This window comes from Moschus berezovskii, chromosome 13 (assembly GCF_049115385.1).
Source record: "Moschus berezovskii isolate FMDL1 chromosome 13, NW_MosBer_1.0, whole genome shotgun sequence".
NCBI lineage: Eukaryota > Metazoa > Chordata > Mammalia > Artiodactyla > Moschidae > Moschus > Moschus berezovskii.
In genome coordinates, this window is record NC_142472.1 from 10079652 (window position 1) to 10106780 (window position 27129).

Genomic DNA, 27129 nt, shown 5'->3' on the forward strand with positions numbered 1-27129 from the left:
GAACTGTGGTGTTGGAGAAGACTCTTGAGAGTCCCTTATACTGCAAGGAGATCCAACCAGTCCATTCTAAAGGAGATCAATCCTGGATGTTCATTGGAGGGACTGATGCTAAAGCTGAAACTCCAGTACTTTGGCCACCTCATGAGACGAGTTGACTCACTGGAAAAGACTCTGATGCTGGGAAAGGTTGGGGGCGGGAGGAGAAGGGGACGACGGAGAATGAGATGGCTGGATGGCATCACCGATTCTGTGGACATGAGTTTGAGTGAACTCCGGGAGTTGGTGATGGACAGGGAGGCCTGGCGTGCTGTGATTCATGGGGTCGCGGAGAGTCGGACACGACTGAGCGACTGAACTGAACTGAACTGAACTGAAAGTTGTCTGCAGAAACACTGCTTGAGTTCATTTAGAATCCACTCTAAAACCCAAAAGTAAGATGCACCAAGTTGGATGTTAATTCCTGTGTGTCCCTTTCCATTGATTCTTTATATTAACGGTAAGATACTAGAGGGAAATCTATGCCTGGGGGGTGGTGACACAACAGGCTTCTCTTCATGGAATACATCTATTAAAGACAGCACCATGTGATAGAAACCCTGCCCCCCGCCCCACACTGCTTCAGCATGCTGACCGTGGGCCTCGTCCAGTGAAAACACGACCCTACCAGTTTCTCACCAGTCTTCCTGTGGCCGCTCAACTTCTGTGCCTTCCACTTTGCCCTTCAGTGCTCTAATTTATTAACTTTGACAAGTAACCTCTTGGTTGTACAGGATTTTATTCGCAATTCATTTTTCTGATTCAAAGTGAACATGAGTGCCTTAATCCTCTAATGGGAATTAATTGCTTGTTTCAGTGCTTAACTCTGATCCTTTCTCAATCCCCACAGGGACGAGGCTCTTCCTGAAGGATCTGTGTGTGTTGTTCAAAACACAATCAGAAAGGTAATGATGTTTTTCTTGTGAAGGGAGCCAGAAATGCACAATATTAATTTTTTTTATTACATAAGTGGTAGTCTTAAACTAATATTATATAGGATGTAATTCAGTAGATAAAATGTAGAGAATTTTAATTCATTCATTCTATCAGGCTACAGTATTTCCTAGAAAAGAAGGTTAACTTTTTATCGCCAGGTTTTCTTTTATGGAAATAAGCCAGCCTCTTCTGCAGAAGAAAGTTACTGAACTGATTTTCTACAGAGTTGGAATCAACACACTGGCCTACCCACGATCATTTCTATATAATGTCACCTTCCCGGGTATTTGCCTTGGCTCCGGAAAATTAAGGTCATAACTAATGCTTGATTCCCTTCTCCCGTTTATTATGTAGAATATTCTTTTCTGTTTGATTTGTAAGGGGCTGCCTTGATAAGAATATAAGCTAGCAGATATGTAAGATCTTGCTATAGGAAGCGGTTGGGGTGGAGAACTTAGGTGGGAATACAGTCACAGGGAAGAGGGAATTAACCTTCACTGGGCCCCGAGGCCTGGCACAGTCAGGAGAGATTAGCTCTTAGCAAGACAGATGAATGAATGCAGTTTTAAACAGGCACACACACTCAGAAAGTTTAACGTGCCCAGAGCCCCACATGTGCTAGGTGGTGGAGGTGGGAGTTTGATTCAGGCTCGTCCCTGTACCACAGTGCCCTTCAGTGGGCCGACCTGGGAGCATCTCTTTCACATTAGAGATGAACAATCTTCAGTTGCTCTGGAAAAGCCCAAACGGCTCACCTACACCTCCTGTGTTATTTACTGAACCAAGTCCTTACACTTTATCCAAGACTCCGATCCTAAGCCAGGGCCGTGGAAGGAGCTACGTGGCAGGAGGAGAATGGGGTGGGAGACACAGTAATGTGCCCACAACAGAGGGCAGCATCCCCTTCTGTAGTGGCAGTGCCACCCCTCCAATGCTGGCCCAGGGGGCGGTGCCTCAGGAGGGGCCCGGTGTGTTCCTGACCGGAGTGGATCACAGGCGTGTTCTGAGTTAGCCCTGCTGCGGGCTGCAAGGACCTGGCCAATGTAATAGTCTTTTCACGTGTTCTGTTGGCTGTGACCCTCACAGCAGCCCTTGGAAATCAGCTGAACATGATGGACAAAGACCGAAGTATAGGGCAACAAGGAACTCGAAAGAGAAAAACTAAACCCAAAGCTAGCACAGAAAGGAAATAATAAAGGTTAGAACAGACATGAATAGAGATAAATCAGTGAAACCAAGAGTTGGTTTTCTTAAAAGAGCAAAAAATTGACAAACGTTTCACTAGATTTAAGAAAAAAAGAGACACTATAAATCAGAAATGAAAGCGAGAACATTACAACCCATTTTATAGAAATGAAAAGGATTTTAAGAGAATACTTATGAACAATTGTATGGCAACAAACTGGTAACCTAAATGGATAAATTCCTAGAAACACGCACCTCACTAAGACTGAATCATGATGAAACAGAAAATCTGAATAGACCTGTTACTAGCAAGGAGATCAACTTGGTAATCAAGACTCCCTCCACAATGAAAATACGAACCAGATGATTCACTGTTGAATTCTACCAGACATGCAGAAAATCAGCACCAGTTCTCCTCAGACTCTTCCCGAAAATTTAAGAGGAGGGAACACTTCCAAACTGGTTTAGTGAGGTTAGCACTACCCTGACAACCAAAGCCAGAAAAAGACACTATACGAAAAACACAAACCAGTATCTCTGATGAAAACTGATACAAAAATTCGAAACAAAGTACTAACAGAGAATTCAGTGACACAGTAAAAGGATTATATACCATGACCAAATGGGATTTACTCATGGAATGCAATGATGGTTCAACGTATGAAAATCAGTATACACTGTAGTACAATGTACACTGCATTAAGGGAATGAAGGGGGAAAAAAAACACTGTCTCAGTTGATACAGAAAATCATGTGACAAGATTCAACACTACTTCATGGTAAAAGCATTTAGTTAGGAATAGAAAGAAATTGGGAGAAGGCAATGGCAAGCCACTCCAGTACTCTTGCCTAGAAAATCCCATGGATGGAGGAGCCTGGTGGGCTGCAGTCCGTGGGGTCGCTAAGGGTCGGACACGACTGAGCAACTTCACTTTCACTTTTCACTTTCACACATTGGAGAAGGAAATGGCAACCCACTCCAGTGTTCTTGCCTGGAGAATCCCAGGGACGGGGTAGCCTGGTGGGTTTCCGTCTATGGGGTCGCACAGAGTCGGACACGACTGAAGTGACTTAGCAGCAGCAGCAGCAGCAGAAAGAAATTGATTACACCATCCTAACAAAGGCTGTTGCTTCTGTGAAGAAAGCTGATCACCGAAGAATTGATGCTTTTGAACTGTGGTGCTGGAGAAGACTCTTGAGAGTCCCTTGGACTGCAAGGAGATCCAACCAGTCCATTCTAAAGGAGATCAGTCCTGGGTGTTCATTGGAAGGACTGATGCTAAAGCTGAAACTGCAATACTTTGGCCACCTCATGCGACGAGTTGACTCACTGGAAAAGACCCTGATGCTGGGAAAGGTTGGGGGCGGGAGGAGAAGGGGATGACAGAGAATGAGATGGCTGGATGGCATCACCGACGCGATGGACATGAGTTTGAGTGAACTCCGGGAGTTGGTGATGGACAGGGAGGCCTGGCCTGCTGTGATTCATGGGGTCGCAGAGAGTCGGACACGACTGAGCGACTGAACTGAACAGAATAAAGGCTGTATATGATAAGCCCATAGCTAACATCAAACTTAATGGTGAAAAAGCTTTTCCTCTAAGATCAGGAACAAGACAGGGATGTTTGCTTTTACCACTTACTTTTAGTATAGTGATAAAAGAAACAACAATAATAGACATCCAGATTAGAAAGGAAGACGTGGAATTCTCTCTGTTCACATGATCTTATGTAGAAAATCCTAACATTTCCACAAGAGAATTATTAAGACTAGTAAATGAATTTAGCAAAGTTGCAGGATAAAACCAGTACACAAAAATCAATTGCATTTGTATACATAAACAATGAACACTCTCCCCCCAAATTTTCCACTTATGATTACATAAAAAGAATAAAATACTTAGGAATAAACATAACCAAGGAGGTGAAAGACTTGTACACTGAAAATTACAAAACATTGTTAAAAGAAATTAAATAATTGGAAAGACATCTCAGCTTCATGGATTATGACTTAAATTATTAAGATGTCAGTGCTACCTAAACAGATTTAATATTCTTGTCAAAATTTCCAAATAGTATTTTTCTTTCAGAAATAGAAAAATCCATCCTGAAGTTCATACGGAATTTCGAGGAACTGCAAAAGAGCAAAGCAACCTAGAGGAAAACACAAAGTTGGAGGTCTCATGTGTCCTGATTCCAAAACATACCCCAAAGCTACCGCAATCAAAACAGTGCGATACTGACAGTAAGACAAATTCAGTTGAACACAGTGAAAAGTGAAAGTCACTCAGTCGTGTCCAACTCTTTGTGACCCCATGGACTATACAGTCCATGGAATTCTCCAGGCCAGAATACTGGAGTGGGTAGCCTATCCCTTCTCCAGTGGATCTTCCCAACCCAGGAATCAAACCGGGGTCTCCTGCATTATAGGTGGATTCTTTATCAACTGAGCTATCAGGGAAGCCCTATTGAACACAATAGAGAACCTAGAAATAAATCCTTAGATGTACAGTCAAATGATTTTTTGACAAAGGTGGAAAGACCAATGGGGAGAAGGACAGTTTTTTTCAACTGTTGGAAAACTGGGTATCTATATGCAAAAGAATGAACCTGAACCCCTAATTTATCTACACGATACACAAACATTAACTCAAAATAGATAAATCTTCAACATAAGAACTAAAACTATAAAACTCAGGAGAAGAGACAGGACAGGAGCTTTATGACACTGGGCTTGGCACGGGTTTCTTGGCTCTGACACCAGAACTATAGGCAATAAAGGCAAAAGTTGGGTGAGATCAGAATGTAAACTATGTGCAGCAAAATACACAATCAACAGAGTAAAAAGGCAGCCTATGAAATGGGAGGAAATACTTGCATATCATATATCTAACAAAAGGTTAATATTCAGAAGATCCAGATAACTCCTCTGACTCAACAATGAAAAACAATCTGATGAAAAACCAGGCAAAGGACTTGAATAGACAGTTCTCCAAAGAAGATACATGGCCAACATGAAAAGATGTTTAAAATCACTAATTATTACAGAAATGCACATTAAAACCCCCAATGAAGCAAAATGAAAAGACAACCCACAGCATGGGAGAAAATATTTGCAAATGAAGAAATCAACAAGGGATTAATCTCCAAAATACACCAGTATCAAAAAACAAAAATAGAAGACTTATACACTTCTCCAAAGATGACACAGGTGACTGGAAAGCACATGAAAAGATGATCAACATCACTATTTATTAGAGAAACGTGAATGAAAACTATAATGAGATATCACCTCACACCAGTCAGTATGGCCATCATCAAAAAGGATGCAAACAATAAATGCTAGAGAGGGTATGGAGAAAAGGGAAGCCTCCTCTACTGTTGGTGGAAGTGTAAATTGGTACCGCAACTATGGAGAATAGTATGGAGGTTCCTTAAAAAACTAAAAACAGAAGTACCATATAATCCAGCAATCCCACTCCTGGGCATGTATCTGGAGAAAACTAATTCAAAAAGATACTTGCACCCTAGTGTTCACTGCAGCACTATTTACAGTAGCCAAGACATATAAGCAACCTAAATGTCCCATTGACAGAGGAATGGGTAAAGAAGATGTGTGTGTGTAAACATATGGAATATTAATTATAAAGAACAAAATAATAACCGTTTGCAGCAATATGAATGGACCTAGAGATTATCATACCAAGACAGAAAGACAAATAGATGATGTCACTCATGTGGACTCTAATATATTATGCAAATGAACTTATTTACAAAACAGAAACAGACTCTCAAGTTTTGAAAATAAACCTGTGTTTACCAAAGGGGAAACCTGGGGAGGGGGATAAATTATAAACACAGGATTAACATATACTATATATAAAATAGATAACCAACAAGGATCTACTGTATAGCAAAGGGAACTCTACTCAACATTCCGTACCGATCTATATGAGTAAAGAATCTGAAAAAGGATGAATATATGGATAACTGAATCACTTTGCTATACACCTGAAACACTGTAAATCAATTATATGCCAATAAAAATTTCTAAAAATCCTTAATGAGATACTACCTCACATCCTTTAGGAAGGCCACTATTTGAGAGAGAGAGAGAGAGAGAGAGAAAGGGAGGGAGGAGGAAGGAGATAACCAGCAGTGGTGAGCCTGCGGAGACGCTGGCGCCCTTGTGCACTCTACGTGGGAGCATAAACTGGTGCAGCTGCTGTGCCGAACAGTACAGAGGCCCCTCAAAAACTAAATACAGAACCACCGTGTGATCCAGCAGCATGTTTCCAGGTATATATCCAAACTGAAAGCAGGAGTGTGTAGAGATCGGCATGCCCACGTTTACGGCAGTGTAATTTGCAACAGCGACGAGGTAGCAGGAACCCAAACATCCACTGACGGATGGACGAACAAAATGTGGCACACGCATGTGAGTATCATTCAGCCTTAACTCAGGAAGGAAATCCTGACGCGCACTGCAGCATGCACAAACCTTGCGGACACTATGGCGAGTGAAACAAGCCAGCCACAAAAAGGTATGTCACTGAAACGCGGCACCTCGTGTAGTCAAGACTCATGGAAACCAAAAGTAGCGTGGGGTTGCCAGGAAGGAGAAGGGGCGTGACTCTTACAAGAGGGGAGGTTCTGGAGACGCACACCAGTGCTGGCGGCACAGCGGCGTGACTGCGCAGTGCTGCTAACTGTGCACTGCGGAGCGGTCAAGACGGTGAATCCCACATTCTGTGTGTTGCACAGGCTTTTTGAATCTAAAAATCAATTCCTTCTCTATTTTTCCTCTGTGTTGGGGAGTAGGGGGTGGGGGGAGAAGAGTCTAGAGAGGTAGGGTCCATTATGAACCCCTGCTGCCCCTGCAGAGCCTGAGTCCTTCCGAAGCTGGACCTCACAGGTCACCCAGGCGTTCAGCATCCGGCGCACCTGGGCCCACTTCCTGGTGCTGATCCGGAGCCCCCAATGAGCCGCCCGACTGCGTTCTCTCCCGTGTTCAACAGGGAAGACACCTCCTCTCAGGAGGTCGATGCAGCTGCGCACGCAGACATCCAGGCTCTCAGCAGGGCGCGCAGAGCCCAGCACCCCGTGAACACGGCCAGCCCTCCTCAGCACGCGGTCCTCTGCCATCTCTCTGACCAGGCCCTCTTGCCCTCCCTCCTCCTGGGTGAAATACTCCTTTTCTCACTTTGTGGCTGAATCTGAGTCATGAACCCGGAGCAGCCAGTGCTGAGAACCTGCTCCGTCCTGGCGCCTCCCCGCTGTCCCTGCGCAGCCCGGGCCGCTTCTAGCACGGTGGGTCCAGCCCGCGCCATCCCAGCCCCCGTGGCGCCCCCGCCCCACGCACGGCAGCCAGACCCTGCGGAGCAGCCCTGCCGCCACACCCCTACTCCAGGGCGCTCTCCGCGCCCTTATGGCTCCTGCTCTGTTTGAAGCTGCCTGTTAACGCCTCTGTCTCCCCTTGGCCTTCTCAGCGGGCAGGCGGTGTCTCGTGTGTCCCTGGGCTCAGCCCTGGGACTCGGGGCGGGCAGCCTGCTGCCCACCGAGCGCCGCGCAGCCTCGCCCTCTCCTGCAGCCACTGCCCCTGGTCTCCTGCTCGGGCCTGGCGGAAGCGAGGTCCCTACCACCAGCCTCTCTGTGCCCACAGCTGCTGCGTCACTGGCTTTCTCCTGGCCACCTTGGTGACACACTCATGTCCCCTGGACCCTGATAAACTCTTCCTGCCAGCCCTCCCTGCAAGCAGCCACTGCTTCCTTCCTGTCCACCCCCAGGGCCTGTGATGGAGGGCCGGGTGGTGCAGCAGAGGGAACAGGTTCCTTTATCCCTGCTTTGTCCCCAGATGCCACTCCCGTGACCCCCTAAAGACAAACGATGGGAGAGGGGACGCAATTCTGGAAGACAGCTCAGAGATGAGTGGTGGCTGACGGCACCCAGGGGCCGGGAAACCTAAGTCCTTGCAGGGAGCCAGCTGACCAGGGTCCTGGACAGGAGAGCCTGAGGACAGGGCGGTGGGGGCAGTCTGCAGGGAGCAGAGACCCCCATCGACCCTCTTCCCAGCAGGGGGAAGGGTGTGTTACTGTCTGGAGGCTTGGTACTGGGGGGACCAGGCCCAGCTGAGGGCGGGGTTGAGGGGGGCGCCCTGAAGACCAGGAAGGCGGGAAAGGCCACCAACTCGGGGATTCAGTGGTTAGCCAGCCCCTCCCCCCAGCTTCCTATAGGGCATCTCACTTTTCAACATGAAAGGCCAGCCAAGGATTACTGAGACTTTTGAAGGAACCCTCTCTCAAAGGAACAAAAGAAGAATTTTCGGAGAAGGAGCGGCAATACAGGGAAAGATAAAACTTAAGAAATTCACAATAATTAATATCTTCCCAAGGAGGAGAGATGGTGTTATTCTGAGAAAGAACCAGGATGATAATGACATGAGGGAACAAGAAAAAGATCCTGGAGATAAGTATGATGATAAAATAGTTTTAACGATACCGGAAGGTACAGTAGACTACAAAGAGACAGTTGGGAGATTACCCAGGTTATGCATCATCTGAGTTCTGGAGACGCAGGAAGGAAGGGGAGAGATGAAGTTTCCCGGCACCCACGTGATGAGTCTTCAGATGGATATCTGTGGCACAATGAATGGAAAAACCCGCATGGAGGGGCCTCACTATAGGACCTCACAATCCACGGGAGAGAAGACCACCCTAGAAGCCTCCCGAGAGAAGAGCCTAGTTCTGGACAAAGGACTGTGGGTCCCAACCGCCCTGGACCGCTCAGGGGTTTGGGACATCAGAAGACAAAGAGATGCCTTTTAGAATTCTGAAGGAAATTATTTCTTGAATTCTCATCCTCAGGTCAGTCACTTTGCGACCCCATGGACTGCAGCATGCCAGGCCTCCCTGTCCATCACCAACTCCCAGAATTTATTCAAACTCATGTCCATTGAGTCGGTGATGCCACCCAACCATCTCACCCTCTGTTCTCACCCTACGTACACTATTAATTGAGGCTGGTAAAGAAGAAGCTTCAATCAAACGAGGAAGTCGACCACGAGTGGACTATGGGAACCGGGGATGGGGTTCTGAGAGAAGCCTGGGGTGCTCAGGGCACTGCAGACCCAGGCCTGGGCAGGAGGGACACGGAGCCACAGCCCCAGGGAAGAATAGATGCGACGGGTGGTCAGGGCAGAAAGGATTCTTACGGTGCTTCCAAAAATCATCACGCCGAAGGACTGACTGTCAGAGAAACTTGAGCAAAGCACAAAAGAAGAACAAGAAAAAAATAGCTGAAACAATTTTTAATTCCAAGAAAAACAAAAAGTTGTCCAAGAAAGGAAATTAATCATAGTACACTCTGTGCTTTATCTGAGAACAGTGTTTACATAGTTGTGATGCTGAACTGAACATGGACTTGACCAAAATCTGTGATGTGAGCCCTGCTGGAGGAGTGGGGCTGAGTGACAGGCGCATTTAACACAGACTTACCAAGCATGCGATGTTAACTGCTGCGCCTTCACTGCAGCCTCCTGAGGCAGGTGGCTGACACGACCTCCTGACAGTCCAGGAAACCGAGGCCCAGAGAGGTGACGTGGTCTGCTTAAGGTCACAGAGCTGGTAAGTGACAGAGCCAGGATTCCAACTCAGGCAACCTGGTCCCAAAGCCTGTCCTTTGACACCGTGCTCACCTGCTCTGGGGTAGGAAGGCAGGCGGTTTAAAACACCAGGAAGCCATGGCACAACCGACCATTTGGAGATAGTAATAAACAGCACATGCAACCCCCATGAGGCTCAGCCGGGTCTCTGCAAGGGGGTGGGAATGGGGAGAGATTTGATGTTTCTTGTAAACTTACTTGCCTTCACTATATGGACACACTGGGCTTCCCTTTGGCTTAGCTGGTAAAGAACCCGCCTGCAATGCAGGAGACCTGGGTTCGATCCCTGGGTTGAGAAGAGGCCCTGGAGAAGGGAAAGGCTACCCGCTCCAGTATTCTGGCCTGGAGAATTCCACGGACTGTATAGTCCATAGGGTCGCAAAGAGTCGGACACGACTGAGCGACTATAATAAAGGGAGGGGATGCGAGCGCCCAAGGGCTCAGGCCCCAGTCCTCACCGACCTGGGCCCGCAGCGCAGGGTGGTTTCCGGCGCCCTTGCGGCTCTTCTCCTTCTGTGGTCGCCAGGAGAGAGCAATCTGGGGCGAGGGAGGCCGGAGGCGCGGGGTCACCTGGGAAGTGGGGTGAGGGCCTGGTGGGGCCCCAGGGACGGGCTGGATCGCGGGCTATAGGGTTCTGGGGGACGGTCTGGCGAGGGTGGGAGCGTGCATCTGGGTTCAACCTGGAGCTGCTACTGCAGAATGTGCTGGAAGGCGGGGCTGGCTGGTCCTCCTGCTAACCCCCACACCCCCACTCCCCACCGTCTGGGTCCTTCCCAGGCACGCCACCCCCTCCCCGTGCCCTCAGCAGCAGGGGGCCTGTGCCCCCTCTACTCTGAGTCCATGTTCTCATTCACACCCTGACTTTCAAATCCATGCAGCTGCCCCAGACGCCCCCCAACCCCGGCCTGGCCTCCCTGCACCATCTGGAGCTGAGCTCCGTCAGGTCTCTGCCCTGCACAAGGCGGGCGGCTGAAGCTGAGGCCACGGGGAGGACGGGCGGGCACGAGTGGGCAGCTGTGTTGGCCCGCGGGCTCTGCCCATCTGCTGCAGACACCCTGAAGAGACGAGGCGAGGCCTGGACCCCCAGACCAGCTCTTGTTTGCTGCAAAGAAAGCCCCATCCTGCTTTTTCAGTGTGACTTCCCTAAGGGCTACCCGGCCACATGGCTGGTGGCAGGGTCCGCCTGGCACACCCGGGCCGAGCCCCGCAGTGTTTGGCGGGTTGGGGGCAAGCGGGGCAGCAAGATGCCAGCCTCAGAGGAGGGGCCCGGCCACTGAACTTCCCTTCCTGCTTCTGCTTGAGTCCCTTATGCCCGATCACTTTTGGTCTGTTATGTAATAGAGTCGGCACAGAGCCAGAAGCGGGTAAATACGTACCTTCTCATTGCAGCCCAGGCCACCGTGCTGAGTCCTAGGCTGCCATAACCTCGGGGGCCCTGAAGAAGGAACGCGGAGAGGTGCGGTTAACGCCATGCCCGGGCCAGAACGTAAATGGAGCGCTGAAAGCGGAGCGCCCTGTGGCACTGATGACAGGTGATGATTATACACAGGTGTGCATACACGTACACGCGTGTGCCATGTACACGCCTCTGAAGATGTGCTAATAAGCACAGCGCATACATGTCTACCTCTGTATGTGTGTATATATTTGTCTGCTTATCATTATTTGTTTTTCTGTAATATTTGTTTCAAGTCCTTTTATTGAAAACTAACTTCACCAAACTGCAGCCCTGCGGGGCCGAGCCCCGAACAGACTGCCTCCTCCAAAAGTCTGGTCTCAAAGCCAGCCCCTCCTCCGGGACCCCATCCGTGAAGGGCGGCCGCTGGGGAGCGGGGCTGGCCGCGCCCACCCGTGACCTGTCCGCCGTCCTCTCTGCCCGCAGCTCCGGCCGCCTGGCCCCCGTGTTCGTGTATGGGACGCTGAAGATGGGCCAGCCCAACCACCGGGTCCTGCTGGACGGCGCCCATGGGCGCGCGGCCTTCCGGGGCCGGGCCCGCACGCTGGAGCCCTACCCGCTGGTGATCGCGGGTGAGCACAACATCCCGCGGCTGCTGAACCTGCCGGGCCGCGGGCACCGCGTGACCGGCGAGGTCTACGAGGTGGACGAGCGGATGCTGCGCTTCCTGGATGAGTTCGAGGGCTGCCCTGACATGTACCAGCGCACCCGCCTGCACGTGGCCCTGGAGGGCACGCACGCGCCCCTGGAGTGCTTCGTCTACACTGCGGCCACCTACCCGCCCGAGTGGGTCCACCTGCCGTACCTCGACGATTACGACTCGCAGGGGAAGCACGGGCTCCGCTACAAGCCGCGGGAAAACAGATGAGCCGCGAGGGCGAGGGAGGCCGGGACCAGCGCCGAGGGGCCGTGCTCGCTGAACGAGGGCGCGATAACGCCCCTGGAAACCACTGCTTGAAACAAATACTCTATCTGTCCGGGGTGGGCGGGGGAGAACACTTCTTTTTCAGTGGCAGCCAATTTCCCAATTTGAGGTACTGATAACAAGGCTGTTCCTGAAATCTGTCTCACTACGCTGCTTTCTTGCTTGCTGCTTAAAGAGCATCTTGGGTTTGAACGTACTGGATGAGAAAAACTGAGAACTTTAATTCCCCTAAATGACATTTGAAAACTAATGTTATCATGCTTTTCTGATTATGTTTTTTTCCTTTGCTTTAATCTGAAGATAACATTTAAAATGAATATCAAGTCTGTGTGTGACAGCTAGATTTTAACAGTCCTGCCGTATTGATTCTGACCTTGTAGCACTGAGAAAAGAAAAAATTTGAAAGCTGATTTTAGACATCTCAATGTAATAAAAGAATCTCAAGAAACAGATGCTGTATTTTAGAGTTCTTTTGAATATACATGACATCATTCTTCATAATTTTTGAGGTCAAGCTTATATAGAGATTAAAGATCACATCAAGTTGAGAAATTGAATATAAAAGTATTGGTGTGACTGTTAGCCCTCTTTCTGAGTCTGTTGGGTAGCAGGTTCTTTTCCTCCTAGTCTAGCAAAATAACAAGCACCCACTTGCTAGCAGAGCAGCTGAACACCCCGATTTCAGAGAGGCTCACGGAAGCCCTGCCCCAGAAGGGAGCTGCCATGGGGAACAAGCTTTTCAGAGAAGAACCATCGCATTAGTAATTTGTTCTTCAGGCCTGACACAAAGTTTCGCTTCCAAATACAAACAGCACTTAAAATAATTTTAGCACGGCACAAAGTACCAATTACTACCCACCTCTATCTGATACTCTGTCAGAGTGGCCTCAAGGCTGTGCACGACTCAGCCTCTGCTCACTCACCACCAAGTAGGAAGTGCATCCTGAGAATTCCAGACCCGGATGAAGATGCAGCTGCTGGTCCGGGTAACATCATTCTCCATTGGGAGAGCTCGCTCACACGTCAACTTAACGGCAGACTGAGATGACTAACTGCACCTGCTCCAGAAGCACCACTGTTATTTTTAGCCCTTTTTTTCCTAATTGGAAACTTGCTTCACAAAAACACAAAAGGTGAGGATGTGAATCCGCTGCTGGGCTCTGCAGCCACCTGGGACCCCTGACTGGTGCCCGCACTGGTGCCCTGGGAGGGATGGGGGGTCACCCCTGCACGCTCAGGGGACCCACACTCACTGCCAGACCACCACGAGTGCTGTCCGGGCTTCTGGAGATCATGACCAGCCAACCACAAGCGGGACTCAGGCAGGATGAAGCAGGTAATGAGATTACAAGGTGGCAAATGCTCATTTAATGAAACTGAAGGCAAAGAACTGAGATTTATATACATTTTTGAAAAGCATCCCGATGACATGGTGGCATTTTAAAGCCTCCTGGCACAGCCCGTAGCCTCTTATGTACATTGTCTTCATGCAAAAAAAGGGCAAACTAATATTTAGACAAATGCTCAGCTTTATTGATTTCATTTGAACACAAGGAAATCTCACAGCAGAAGTACAAATCATATGTACAAGTATTTATATCAATAAAAATTTCCATTGGTGATTTTTCTGGCAGAATGTTGGTTCTGACTATATGTGGAGTAAATGTGACCGTGTAAAATCCGCGCACAGGGTGTCCCTGCCGAACGCCTGAATAAACTGAGTGTGGAAGAATGATAATACAAACGGCTAATTAAACGGGGTGATGACTGAAAGGCTACAAATACTTCATTCCAGTTCCACGAGCAGGTCTCCTTCTCCAACTGTGTCTCCAGCTTTACAATGTACCGATTTCACCTTGAATTTAAAAGAGAAGAGAAGAGGGGAGAGTAAGAATTACTAAGCAGACCAGGAGGAAGCAATCTTGTCCGCTCCTGGAAGGGAAGGCGCACCGCGCAGGCGCTGGAGCACAGGCAGGCGCTGGCGGTGGCGCACCCGTCGAGGGGACCTCGCTGAGGGCATCCCCGGGGCGGGGACGGGGGCGGGCCCTCTCCGCTCCATACGCTCGCGGCCCCTGAAAGCCACTGCTCCCCGTGTGCCTGCGGTCGTCTGCACCGGCGCCCCGGGTGGAGGCCGGTGGGGACGATGCTGGGTCAGTCTCCACCCCGCCTCCTGCCTCTCACAGTTTCCGGTTTGGAGAAATGCTCCCTCATGGTTGCTGCTGCTGCTGCGTCACTTCAGTCGTGTCCAACTCTGTGTGACCCCACAGACGGAAGCCCGCCAGGCTCCCCCGTCCCTGGGATTCTCCAGGCAAGAACACTGGAGCGGGTTGCCATTTCCTTCTCCAATGTGTGAAAGTGGAAAGTGAAAAGTGAAAGTGAAGTCGCTCAGTCGTGTCCGACACTTAGCGACCCCACGGACTGCAGCCCACCAGGCTCCTCCATCCATGGGATTCTCCAGGCAAGAGTACTGGAGTGGCTTGCCATTGCCTTCTCCGCCCTCACCGTTAGTGTAGGAAAAAAGAAAACCAAAACCAAACCCCACCCACAATTATCCAAGAGTCAGAACAGGTGTTAATTTACAGCAGAAGCACCCCGGCCTGATCCGAAGCGTCCTGTGAAGGGAAATGAAGTTCTCAGAACGCAGGCCGAACCCCATGGCTCCCACGATGTCACCTCCGTGCCCCGATTTCCCCTGATTTCAGTCAGCTTTTGCTTTCCCAAATTTGCGTTCACAGTTAAACAGTTAAAACTAGAGACAGCCCACTTGACTTGGCGGTTCTTGCCTGGGCGTGAGGATGAATTAGGTTAGAAGTAGGCATGAGGTTAGAAGTCACTGGCCGTCTGGGCAAGCGGCAAAACAGCCAGAGCTGGTGGTTGGGTGCCCTGGCCTGAGGTGGCGAGAGTGGCCTTCATCCCAAGTTCCAGCCCGGGCCTCTCGGGAAGAAGAGAACCGACACAGCGACACTTGGAAGGCCTTGTTCCACAGGGCTGTTTGCACTGACGTGGCTGCTTTTTTTGAACCTCATATGTGCAGATAATACCACCCTTACGGCAGAAAGCGAAGAAGATCTAAAGAGCCTCCTGATGAAAGAAGAGAGTGAAAAAGTTGGCTTAAAGCTCAACATTCAGAAAACTAAGATGATGGCATCCAGTTCCATCACTTCATGGCAAATAAATGTGGAAACAATGGAATCGGTGACACACTTTATTTTCTTCGGCTCCAAAATCACTGCAGGTGGTGACTGCAGCCATGAAATTAAAAGACACTTGCTCCTTGGAAGAAAAGCTCTGACCAACCTAGACAGCTTATTAAAAAGCAGAGACATTACTTTGCTGACAAAGTCCGTCTAGTCAACGCTATGGTTTTTCCACTGGTCATGTATGGATGTGAGAGTTGGACTGTGAAGAAAGCTGAGCACCAAAGAATTGATGCTTTTGAACTGTGGTGCTGGAGAAGACTCTTGAGAGTCCCTTGGACTGCAAGGAGATCCAACCAGTCCATCCTAAAGGAGATCAGTCCTCGGTGTTCACTGGAAGGACTGATGCTGAAACTGAAACTCTAATACTTTGGCCACCTCATGCGAAGAGGTGACTCATTTGAAAAGACCCTGATGCTGGGAAAGACTGAAGGCAGGAGGAGAAGGGGACGACAGAGAATGAGATGGCTGGATGGCATCACTGACTTGATGGACATGAGTTTGAGTGGACTCCGGGAGTTGGTGATGGACAGGGAGGCCTGGGGTGCTGCAGTCCATGGGGTCGCAAAGAGTCAGACATGACTGAGCGACTGAACTGAACTGGCTGCTTTTTAAGGTCTGGCGCCTCTGGTGTTTTGACGGGCTGTGTCCGTCACAATGCTGTGACTCCAGAGTAGAGGGCCTGCTTCCACTGTGAACTGGGCCCCGGGAGGAAAACTGGCCTCTCAGAGCAAGGCCAAAGTGCAGATTCACCTAGGGCCCCTCAGCACCCTGATGGCAGCTGGGAGTCCCTGTAAGACTCTGGGCCCTGAAGACATCAACCATGCGCATGGGCGGGCTCCTGGCTCCCTGAGGGAGTTAAGGCCATGTTCATTTTAGGATCAGATCCCCAGCCTGGCACACTGGCCCTTGGCGTACATCAGACACATATTCTGGATCCTCCAAATGAGGCCAGGTTCTCATCACAAAAGGAAATCTCGTGACAACAATGCAGTGTAAATGTCAACTAATCCCGAGGAACGCATAGAACAATTTTTACAAGAGCAGAAATCAACACATTCTCGTTCACTTCTTAGAAAGGAATCAGGTATGGCAAGCAGGGTTCCCCTGGAGCCCAGATCGCACCAGTCTCTTCTCCCAAAACTGGGAGAAGACTGGGAGCAGTCATCCAAGACCTGCTCCAGTTGGGCCCGACACTGGGCCTCTGTCCTCCCGGCTGGGGTGGGACTGGGAGTCCCCCTTGGCCTGGTCCCTGAACACGGGTTTCACTTGCTCTGCGGGAGGTGGACGGAGGCCGTGTCTGATGCCAACTCCACAGGCAGCTGACAGTACCTCTCTGCCAGGACACCCACCGTCCCCAAGGTTCCAGCACCCTTCCTGGGAGTGACCACAGCGCAACATATGGCCCGTCTACACTGTTGTCCCCACACACGACCCACACCTCACTCCACTGTGCAGTACTTCCAAAGCAAAACACCCTTCAGAAAAGGATCATTCTGCTACAAACGGTGCCTTTCAAGTCGCAGGAAGAATGAAGTTACTGCTTAAAAGGACTTTTCTATTTTCTTCGACAGAAAGTACATTTAAGAAGTTTTACTTTTAACAAATCTCAGTAATACATCTCTCTCTCTTTTTTTCCCCCTTCCCTGAATCGTGAAGTCCCACATGTGTATATGGGCCTTTCAGCTCCTCTAGATCTAAAATTGAATTGTTCTCTTTGTGGAGAAATTATCTTGAAGAGTTGCATTAATTTCTGCAATCGCTAAAAACCATTTCCTGCTGGGTCACCTACGTCTCAGATAACTCACTGCCTCTAAGACAGATGTAAACATTAAAAATTAAAGACCCCTTAATTTGAAAGACATTAAGGTGAAGAACAATTGTTCTTCAACCCACCCCCTCCCACACCCCGGACGTCATGCAGACTCTCCCGGGCCCGATGTCTAGGACTCCGAGGTGGAGGCTCCGCTTGCCGTCAAGGGACGGCCCTTGGGGACATACCTTGCCAGTCTTCCCGGCCGTCATACTGTTCTGCATCTTCATGGCTTCAATCACACAGATTTCCTGACCTTCTGCTACCTGGAAAACACACAAAGAGTGGACGGGCGTGTTAAAAGCATTCAAATTTCGCAGCAACGTTCAAGAGGGAGGCTGCTCAGAGAGTCTTCATCAAAGCTCTGAAATACAATCTCAACGGCAGCAAGAGTCTCTTAGTACTTGGAAATTCCCTGGTAGTCCAGGGGTTATGACTCTGCACTTCCGCTGCCAAGGGCCCTGGGTTCTATCCCTCGTCGGGGAACTAAGATCCCACAAGCCATGCAGCCAAAAAACACACACAAAAAAATAGTCTCTAATACTTTATATTCCAAGCACATCTTTGGGGGACCGCAGACAAGGCCCTTCCCTTGTTAAGTTGTCATCTGAAAACCATCCCTGACAACTGGAGGTTTTGGGTGCTGCTGGTGGGGCCTTCCCCGGGAAACCTCTGAATTAACTTCTGCCAAAGAGATGTGGCAGAAACAGAATGTCTTCCGCTCAATCGAAGCGTCCAGAATTAGCACATCTCTAAGGACAGAAAGACCTGTGGTTTCCGGTGGTGGGGAGGAGAATGCATGCGGATGTGCAGGGTTCCTCTGGGGGTGACGAAACGTTCTAAGGTTGACTGTGGTGATGGCCGCACAACTGTGTGAAGAGACCAAGCCACTGAGAGGCACACCTTACGGGGTGATTGATAGTACACGAACTTCATCCTGGTAAAGCTGGTATCAAACGCCGGACTTTCTGTCTGGAGCCCTGGGGACCTGGGAGGAGCCCTGGGGAGCCAAGCATCCAGGTCACAGGGACAAGAGCCAAGCATCCAGGTTACAGGGACACCGTCCCAGCCTTTGCAAGACAACCAGGTGGCTCCTGGGAGGGAGTCACTCCAGGGAGTGACCCCTAGCGCCCTGTCCCCTCCTTGCAAGGGGCGCTGACTGCTGTTCGCCAGCTGGTGTGACAGAAATCCAGCTCGGGCTGCCATATAAACTCCTGGAGCTCAACCTGGGACTCCCACCCAGGTCTCAGGGTGACCAAGGGCCCTTCTGGGTCGTCTTCTCTCTCTGCTATTGATGGGACTGCACCAGGAGCCAGGCTGCATTTTTCTCCTCTCTTTGTGGAAAGATCCCCGCCGTCTTCGAAATGGGAGGGCTGAACCTCCAAGGGCACCCGGCTCTCTGGGGGGCTGCTGGACGCCAGCGCCCATCCCACGCAGCAGACGCGCCTGGGAATGTTCCTTCCCCCGAAATCCCCTGCAGATCCCCGAGCGCCTGCGGCCCCCCGCGCCGCACAGGCTGTCTCGCTGGCACCCGGCCGCCCAGCCCGCTTGCTCCTCTCCTCCGCCGGTCGGGCGGCGGGCTGCTGCTCCCTGGCACGGGAAATGTGGGAGGAGAGGGGATGCCAAGCCTGGTGGCTGGCACGAGGCTGGAGAGCCGGGTGGACACGCGGTGCCCGCGGCCCTCCGTGACCCACCGGCGCCTGCCTTCCAGAGAACTGAGAACGAACTGCGGGGTCCGTCTCCACCATTTGGGGGGTGTCAGACGGCCAGCCCGAGACGCGGCGCCTCAGAGCCCTTTCCTCTCTTTTCAGAGGCAGGGGACCCGGAGCTCGCCCGCCCGGCGGGCCCAGACCACGGCTCTGAGAGGCGGCGGGTCCAGGGCTGGTCGCACACGGCAGCGTTCCCACCCAGGACGCACGTTTTGCCCTCAGGGCCCGCGGAACTTCATGGAAAGTGGGTCTGAAATTCGGCAATGGAAGTTCCGTCTAAAAAATTGTGATGGGTTCTCCGCCTCTGGGCTCCGGGAGCTCTTTCCTCACCGAGGAAGCCACGGGTGCTCACCTGGCACCCTCGCCCAGCTGGGCTTCCTGGCTGGTGTCTGAGTGCCCAGAACCCACCTCTCTGTCCTCGGCCCCACGGGCATCTCTGGGCGGGCACCAGCGTGCCCCTCCAGCAGCTGCTTGGCACTGCCGGCCAGACAGAGCCCCTCACCGCTGCTCCACGGGACCTTCCAGAAAGTGAACTTGCAGTTAATGCGACTGTGAAAAAGAAACGAATGAACCTGGGAGATTTCCGGTGGTCACACAGGGGGCGGAGACCAGACTGCCCACAAGGATGCCCAGAAGAAACGCGTAGAAAGGCGGGAGGTGGGGAGGTGGGGATGGCCACAGCCCCAGCCCAGGCTCAAGCCGGCTATGCTGGAGGTACAAGCAGAGCCTCGGAGCCTGGCGGCGGTGGAGACGGCCAGAAGCTTCTGAGGCCCCAGTGACCTGCCAGTCCCAGCGGCTCTGTGTGCCAGCAGCCAAGGAGGGGTCGTACAGGCAGCTGCGAGGGGTGCGTCCCCAATCACCCACCAGAAAAACACAACCTCCGATCCAGCAGAGATGCTCGGGAGAGATGGGCAGATCCCCCAGCGAGACCCACCCCTTCTCCCAGGTTGTGTCTCTTGATCGACTATGGAAAAGAAACCAATGAACCTGGGAGATTTCCATTGGTCACGCAATGGGCGGAGACCAGACTGACAAGGATGCCCAGAAGAGTTGATTAAAAGGGCTTCAGAGAAAGCGCCCGCGGATCGGAGTGCTGGCCTGAGCCGCAGCGCCGCCCTGCCTCGGGCCCTCCAGGCTCCTTCCTCCTTCCCGCATCTCTGCTGGCCTCGACTTGGGTCATCAGGTGGGACTTTAATTCATGTCTCCTTCTGCGCTCACTCATTCACTCACAACAATCTGCTCTGCGGTTTGCTATTTGCTCCTTGGTCTCTAAAAGAGGAAAAAACTCTGGGATAAGTTGCTCCCTGATGCTCCACCATGCTCCACAATGCTGAGACGCGTTGCGGTCAGCAGAATCGTGTTATGCACGCAGGCACACACGGCACGCAACCGTGCGGACGCACGTGAACCTGACCTAAATTCAAGCTATTTCATCCCTCACCAATCTGAGGCAGGGAAGCGAACACAGGTACAGGCCAGCCGGCAAAGAACACAGACGGGGGCTGGGGGCCCATGGGCTCCAGCGCCAAAAGTCACCCGGGCAGCAGGACACAGGCCTCTCGCCTCAACGATCTGGAAGCTTCCTTGTCCAGGGGTGCCTTTCCCCCTCCTCTCCCCGAGCTCCAGGAGCAATGGAACACCGCCCACATCTCCCCCGTGTGCTCGGAAAACCCGGCGCGAGCTGGCTGAGCGGAGAGGGCGCTCGACGGCCGGGTCTCCACCCGACAGCGCGCACGCGGCGCCGGGGCTGCCGCGGGGTTTGCGGGCCCACACTTCCCCGACACGCCGGTGGATCATCTGATAACAGACTTAGTGATTGTGACAGGACGTCTCCAACGTCAGGCTTACAAAATGGTCACAAGCCTCATGCAAGTCTTTTTGATAAACCTACTCGGCCTGATGTACTTGGCCGCTCCCTGTCTAATTGGTGTAAAGTTTGGAGGTCTGAATCCTGTATCTTTCATCCGGCTTATTGCGTCCTCTCCTTTGACACGGGGTCAGGGTTCACATTCGCATCCGATTATCGGAGCGCACTCATTAGGCAGGAGCCTGCCTTGCTCCAAAATGAGTAAGCCGCGGAGAAACCTGGCCCATTTACTCGGCAGATCCTAGCATGTTTGGGAGGCCTGAATGTCACCCGGCACGGCTCTGGGCTGAAGAGTTTCAGACATCTCCAGCTGATGATTAATTGTGAGTGATGGGAAATAAAATCCAGTAAAGCCAGCTGCTTGCCATGGTCGGCAAAATGACTCTAATGGATATAGGCTGCCAATTTTCCAGTTTTACTGGCAAGTCTTCCAAGTGTAATTAAGGGAAGTTATAAATGATATGGAAATCTATCAAGTTCCATTTATTTTCAGAGGACTCTTTCCCCAGAGACTTTTATCTTCAAGCTTATAGTCTGCTTTGTTGTGCTAATGATTTAAACCACTTCTTATTTCTGATTAAAGCCCCCAATATCCTTCCACCGGGTTTGCTTTACTCCTTCCCCAGAGATGAAAGACACAGAACCTTCTCCAGTATGTGTCCCTCTGGGACACTGCTCTGGCCGGAACACATTTGGCAACTTGTATCGTTCCAACTGCAAACGCGAGGAGAAAGCCCCAAGAAGGTGCAGTGAGAGAACGAGAGGAGAAAGGGGAGAAAGAGAAAAGGAACAGAAAAGGAACCCCCACCCCAAGCCAGACGTGAAAGCTGCGCTCAGGACCAGACATTCATCAGAAGGTGCTGTAGCTCACTAATGTTATTTGATTTGGAATAAAAGCATGAAAATGGTGGCAAAGGCCTAAAATTGGAGATGTGAAGGATGACTGCACAGTATTCCATTTTGCAATTTCATCCTTCAGAGCCACAAAATGGGGGTGACACAGTGATGGGATGAAATTTACAGTAACAGCTGTGGTCTTTCCACACAAGGGAGGCCCTTCTAATGGGCTGAGGTCTGTTTTGAACAGACGGGGAGTAACAAAACAAGGCTCCCTATTAAGAGTGTGCAGTCATATTTCTGATGAAGAAAAGGATGGTGGGAGTCAGATTTCCTTTAAGACGGTCCCTACCCTCTTCTGTCATCCACAACCAGGGCTGTTTTTAAGGCGTTATCCTGGAAATAGAGGAAAGAGGCCACAAATGGTGTGGAGGGCTCCCCCCACCCCCCGGAAGCCTCCTCTCTAGCATCTCTAAAGGATGCATGGGAAACTGTGCCAGTGGCATATGGCTTTCTACAGCGCTAAACATTCATACAAAAGACAGGTTCATCAGTCATTGGAGTATCTGGATAAAAAATTAGCTCCTGATGGATGGTATTTTGAGCTTACCTGCTGCTAGTACATTATCAGAGAAACACAGGTTTTGAAACCCACATGACATTAGAAACTGCAGACCATGAAATACGACACGTGCAGGAGCACATAATGTACGCCAAATTATACAAAATAATAAATAAGCTGTTTAAGCCCTCTGCCTAAAACTGGGCCCGCTGCAAGGAACCCTGGGTCACTTCTGCGCAGGCCAATTAATGCACAGCATCTGCTGTACAGAAGCAGGGCACGAAGCACTTCCGAATGATTTCAGCAATTAAAAGAAAAGTGTTTCCTGCCTGTTCAGACAGCAACTGTTTCAATGCAAGAGTGAGCACCAAATCACTGCGTGCAGCTGAAAAATTAAATCCCCTTTTTTGGGGGGGTGGGGCGGGGAAGAAGGGTGGGTGGGAAGAAGAATTTTTATGGAAAAGGGACCCTTCTTTTGTTGTCCAACGTTCTGTGTTTTTCTGCCAAATTAGACAGAAGGCTCGGAGGGCCCACTGGCCCGCCCTGGTCTCCCCTTCTGCTGTGCTGGGCCGCCCGAAAGCAGGGGTCAGTATCAACCCTGCTGCCGACTCCACAAAAGTGAAAATCCTTCAATTACGGTTTTAAAGGCTGTGCGACTGAGAACACAGGTGCCTGAATGCGGTGCATTTTGAGGCCCTTAGATCTGAAGACAGAGGCAGTTAACAGCTACAAGCAAAAGGCATCTCAGATTTGGTTAAAAGGCAATGCGAGGATCTGATTATAATAACTTCCTCTTTCTGAGCTGGTAAGATAGGCTGGGTAATATCCCCTGATATTTCCTGAAGAAAAGACGTGCATTCGCATCCCAAGATCTTCATGTAAAGAGGGTGGGAGAAGAGACCCTGGGAGACCGGGCAGTGTTTAAGCAGTGATGGAAGGAACCATCATCGGATTACAAAGAAAGAGCGGGCAGGCGACGGAAACGCTGCCAAAGCCCTTATCTGCAGCGTGAGGCCTCCTTTACTGGGTATGGGCACCCAAGACTCCCTCAGGAGGCCGCTGCAGGGAGAGGCACTGGCCCAGCCCGGCACTCCTGGGGCCCCAGGTGCCCCCTCAGGGCCCTCCCACCCGAGGCTGCCATCCTGACCTGGACGTGAGCTGGGCATCAAAGCGGGGAGCTGAGAGTCTGGGGAAAGAATACAGAGAGGCGGCCCGTATAAAATGCGTCCAGCTTTTCGGGAAATTCCTTAAAATGAAGAGAATTACTATTTCCCACCACCCTGAAGTGAGCTCAAAACTGGAGTCAGAACCTCTAAGTTACGAAGAGAACCAGTTAAAACTGATGTCACTGATGGTACCTTTAACAAATCACTCTGAATTCTCAATCTATGTGAAGTACGCTGCTTTAAAGGACTCTGTGAGACAATGACCTTTTAAAATTTATTGTTACTATTATTATTTATCAAAATAGCAAGAGAAGATATTTTGAATCTCCTTAAGGTTGGGAACTATCATCTTCAAAAACGTTTGAAACAAAGAAAACATGTCTCCTCACCCCATGGAGATCATCCCTTGCAAAATAAAATCAGATGCCAACTTGTAGACATGCCTACAATATCTGACTGGTCCACAGAAATATTTCACTTCATATTGATCCTTGTCAAGTTAAAACTGTAAAAACTCCCCAACTGTTACCACCAACAAAAACTCATCAGTAACAGTCAAAAATAAATGTCATCTGGAGAAGATAGGCCAAATTCAGGATGGCCGTTTCTCTGAAGAAGGCAGGGAAGGAATTCTGCTGGGCAGAGGTCACAGAGCAAGTTCTCTGTATCGGCCATGTTTCGTTAAATAAAATCTGAAGAAAAACATGATAAAGGTGAGCAGAAAGCATATGAGTACTTGTATTATTATACTCCACAATGTCCTCTATGTCTGTAGTATTTCATAATTTAAAGTTTAAAAATGTTCTGGAATGAACGCATGAAGCTATGCCTGCCTTGGAATACAACCAGGTGTGGGTGGAACACTGGCAGCTTATCAAATACACTGAATGACCACTGCTATATGAACGTGGGATTATGTCAGGATTGGGAATCCTAGAAGCTGGAGAATCTATCCAACAGCCAGGCCTGGCCCTCTGCCAGGGAGATGTAGTTGTCAATACTGGGCTGCGTGAGGACGAAGTCACCCCCACCCAGCCCTTCTCCTGTGGGAGACCTGCGGGCAGAGGCGGCCTCAAAGACGACAAGGAAGGTCTCCTGCCAGGTTTATTTGAGATTTCCTTCGATCTGCTGTAAGCGCAGTTACAGGTGGATTAGGGACACTGAGCAGCTCTGAGTACCATTCTCACACCCGTGTCTCCAGAGCAGTGGCCGTCCCCACCCACCCGCCGCCCCCCAGGCCTCTCCCCAGAGGAGCACATGCCTGGAGGAAGGTCAACCAGGGTGCTGTCTGGGTGCTGCTCCCAGTACTGATTCCACACTTCATGCTCTCCTTGTGCACTTCATAGAATAGACCATCTTTTTTTTTCCCCCCAAGACTGTTCATGAGAGCAGCAATCTCAAACAGCTAATTACCCTGCTGCTAACGGTCAGTTCCATTACAAAGTGGATCTTTCTCATCTCAGCCCCGCTAAACTACTCCAAACTCTTGTCCTGCCAATACTGAACAGGCTAAGTGGTGAAAAAAAAAGCAGCAACAGGTACTTAATTACCGATCTATGATTTTACCTGGTCTGACAAACTAGTAACTTACAAAATAATAATTAAGAAAGGAAATGTAAATGGGTACACAGCCTGCTGCTGGTTCATGTCTCACAGTTTGTGATGTATTAGATGGGTATTGTTTTTTTTTTCTTGTAATTTCCCATTTTATTTAGGTATAACTGACATACACTACTGTATAAATTTAAGGCATACAGCAAAATGAGTTGAAGTTCATATATCATGAAATGACTACATCACAGTAAGTTAATATCCATCAAACTAGATGAGCATTTCTGATGCAAATCTGAGATGACTGCAGAATCTAAACAGAACTAGAAAGAATCTTACTTAAATGCAATATTAAAATATCCCCGTGGGCTGCCTCATTTTTATTGTTTCTGATATCAAAGTCAAAATGAAAACTGTACCACAAATCCAGCAGTGGAAGTCTAATGCTGGGGAAAACAATGGATTCAGCATCATTCTGAAAGAATATGTACTTTTAATATTTTTGTTCAAGAAATCATAAAGACAGTAGTTTAAAAACTTAAAACAAGTTGTCTTTTAAATGTTAGTTTTGATTATAGGAGTGCCCCCGGTTTATGATATTGTTAAATGTATAGAAAAGTAGGTATTTTTCAAAATGAAAAATCAGTTATTTTAAGATTATTTTCAGAAGGAAGATGAAAAAGGCACATAGGAAGGCATATAAAAGTCATCCTGGCAAGTGTTCTCTGAACTGAATGTGTGATGCAGGCTGTCCTCAATCCACCCTGACTTCATCTCTTGTCGGTTTACACGCTTCTATGCATTCTACCGCTGATGGACCAGCGTTCCCTCCCGACATGCTCAAAAAGGTTACTACACAATCATTTAAAAACTGATTCTCCTACCACATTTAATGTTAAATAGCATGTAACAGACACTATTAGCGACTTTCGCTGTGCGACCTTAAAATGAGCACTCAGGAGTAAAACCCAGCCTCTGAGCTGGGGGTGTGGGGGTGGGGGGGGCAGGGCGAGTCCTCTCCCCACTAAACCGCCTCTAAACAGCCACCTTGAGTCATTCTGTCCTGAGGCCCTTATGCTCTTTAAAAACTCTTTACTTCGCAGAACAGATTTGTCCTTTATTACCTATGTGACATGCTACTGTACCAGGCCTGCCATTCCAAGACATGTCAGGTTTTACTTACACTAAATATAAAAATTACAGATAGCTGGGATTTAAACTATACGAAATAACACTACAAACAAAAACAGAATACGGGTAGGCCCTTCCTTGTTCTCCTGGTCAGTGTTTTCCTTGAAAATACGCAGGGATGACTGATTCCGTTATCTTTCTACTGATAAGAGGGGAACCCTGGCCCAGCTATTGTTATTGCCAAGAACAAGACAACATGCTCTGCAGTGTTAAAATAATTTTAAACCTCAAAACTTGAAAGCTACAAGAATTATTTTCCTGCAGTGGCCTCAGGTATGGGCTGTGCCTTTGGCCCAAGAAAAGTTCCTTGTGTTCTCATTACGCAAGGCAGCATTAATTGTAGAAGCTGTTAGGAGAGCAGGCAATTAAATGTCTCATCCCCTGTATCTGGTTCAGGTCTTAGCGGTCTGGGACATTTTTTATAAGTAATAACTCAAGGGAAAATACTGTTCTATCAAAATACAATGACACAGAATATGAAAGAAAGTCCTGCAGGGACCAAAAGTGGCTTCGGAAGCTGGAGAGAGAAATTACAACAAACCCCTGCCCTCCATGACCAGCCTGGGCACACACGTGCACACTGACAAGCAAGGTGACCAGGGGGCAATTCGGTGGACCTCCCCCCCAAAGCCCGTAGTGTGCTCTGACTTTAAAGAAATACTTAAAATAGAGGCCCCAGTTCCTTCTCAAGGCAAACCACTCTTGAATACCCACATTTAACTATCGGTGGTGGTTTCTGATGTCTGAGCTCCCCCCAAATGAACCAAGCCCTAATACCACACTGTCCCATTTTACTAAAATGCTGTGCTTTCCCACATTAAATTATGAACCAGGAAATGGAGAGCATGAGGGCCAAACCTTTGTGGTCTCTGGAGCAGCTAGGCCAGGAGGAAGCTCTTGATGTAAACGAGAAGGCTGCAGGCTCCCCGTCCTCCAGGGAGGGCGCCGCCAGCCTGAATCCCACCCCACCCCACCACCATCTCCTAGCAGGAGCAGCCGCCCCATCCTCCTCCCTCATCTAAGGTCCCGATTCAGGTGT

At 49.7% G+C, this 27129-nt stretch overlaps 2 protein-coding genes across 18 annotated transcripts in view; one reads left to right on the forward strand and one right to left on the reverse strand.

Moving 5' to 3' along the window:
* GGACT (gamma-glutamylamine cyclotransferase) overlaps nt 1-12647 on the forward strand; it is a 55131-nt gene extending 42484 nt beyond the window's left edge. For 10 of the 17 annotated variants that reach the window (XM_055426621.2, XM_055426619.2, XM_055426623.2 and 7 more), the window contains 3 exons: nt 887-941; nt 11206-11348; nt 11699-12647. In XM_055426621.2, coding sequence (XP_055282596.2) covers nt 11287-11348; nt 11699-12140 — 504 coding nt within the window. In that variant the 5' untranslated portion in view covers nt 887-941; nt 11206-11286 and the 3' untranslated portion in view covers nt 12141-12647. Of the gene's footprint in view, nt 1-886; nt 942-4246; nt 4402-6245; nt 6701-9019; nt 9779-11205; nt 11349-11698 lie in introns of those variants that run through there. The other 7 variants (XM_055426626.2, XM_055426629.2, XM_055426635.2 and 4 more) reach the window with 5 other exon arrangements.
* Nucleotides 12648-13708: 1061 nt separating this feature from the next.
* Nucleotides 13709-27129, reverse strand: part of PCCA (propionyl-CoA carboxylase subunit alpha) — a 377769-nt gene continuing 364348 nt past the window's right edge. The window contains exons 23-24 of the mRNA XM_055426614.1: nt 17396-17473; nt 13709-14052 (exon numbers count right to left, since the gene is read on the reverse strand). Coding sequence (XP_055282589.1) covers nt 13984-14052; nt 17396-17473 — 147 coding nt within the window. The 3' untranslated portion in view covers nt 13709-13983. The remainder of the gene's footprint in view (nt 14053-17395; nt 17474-27129) is intronic.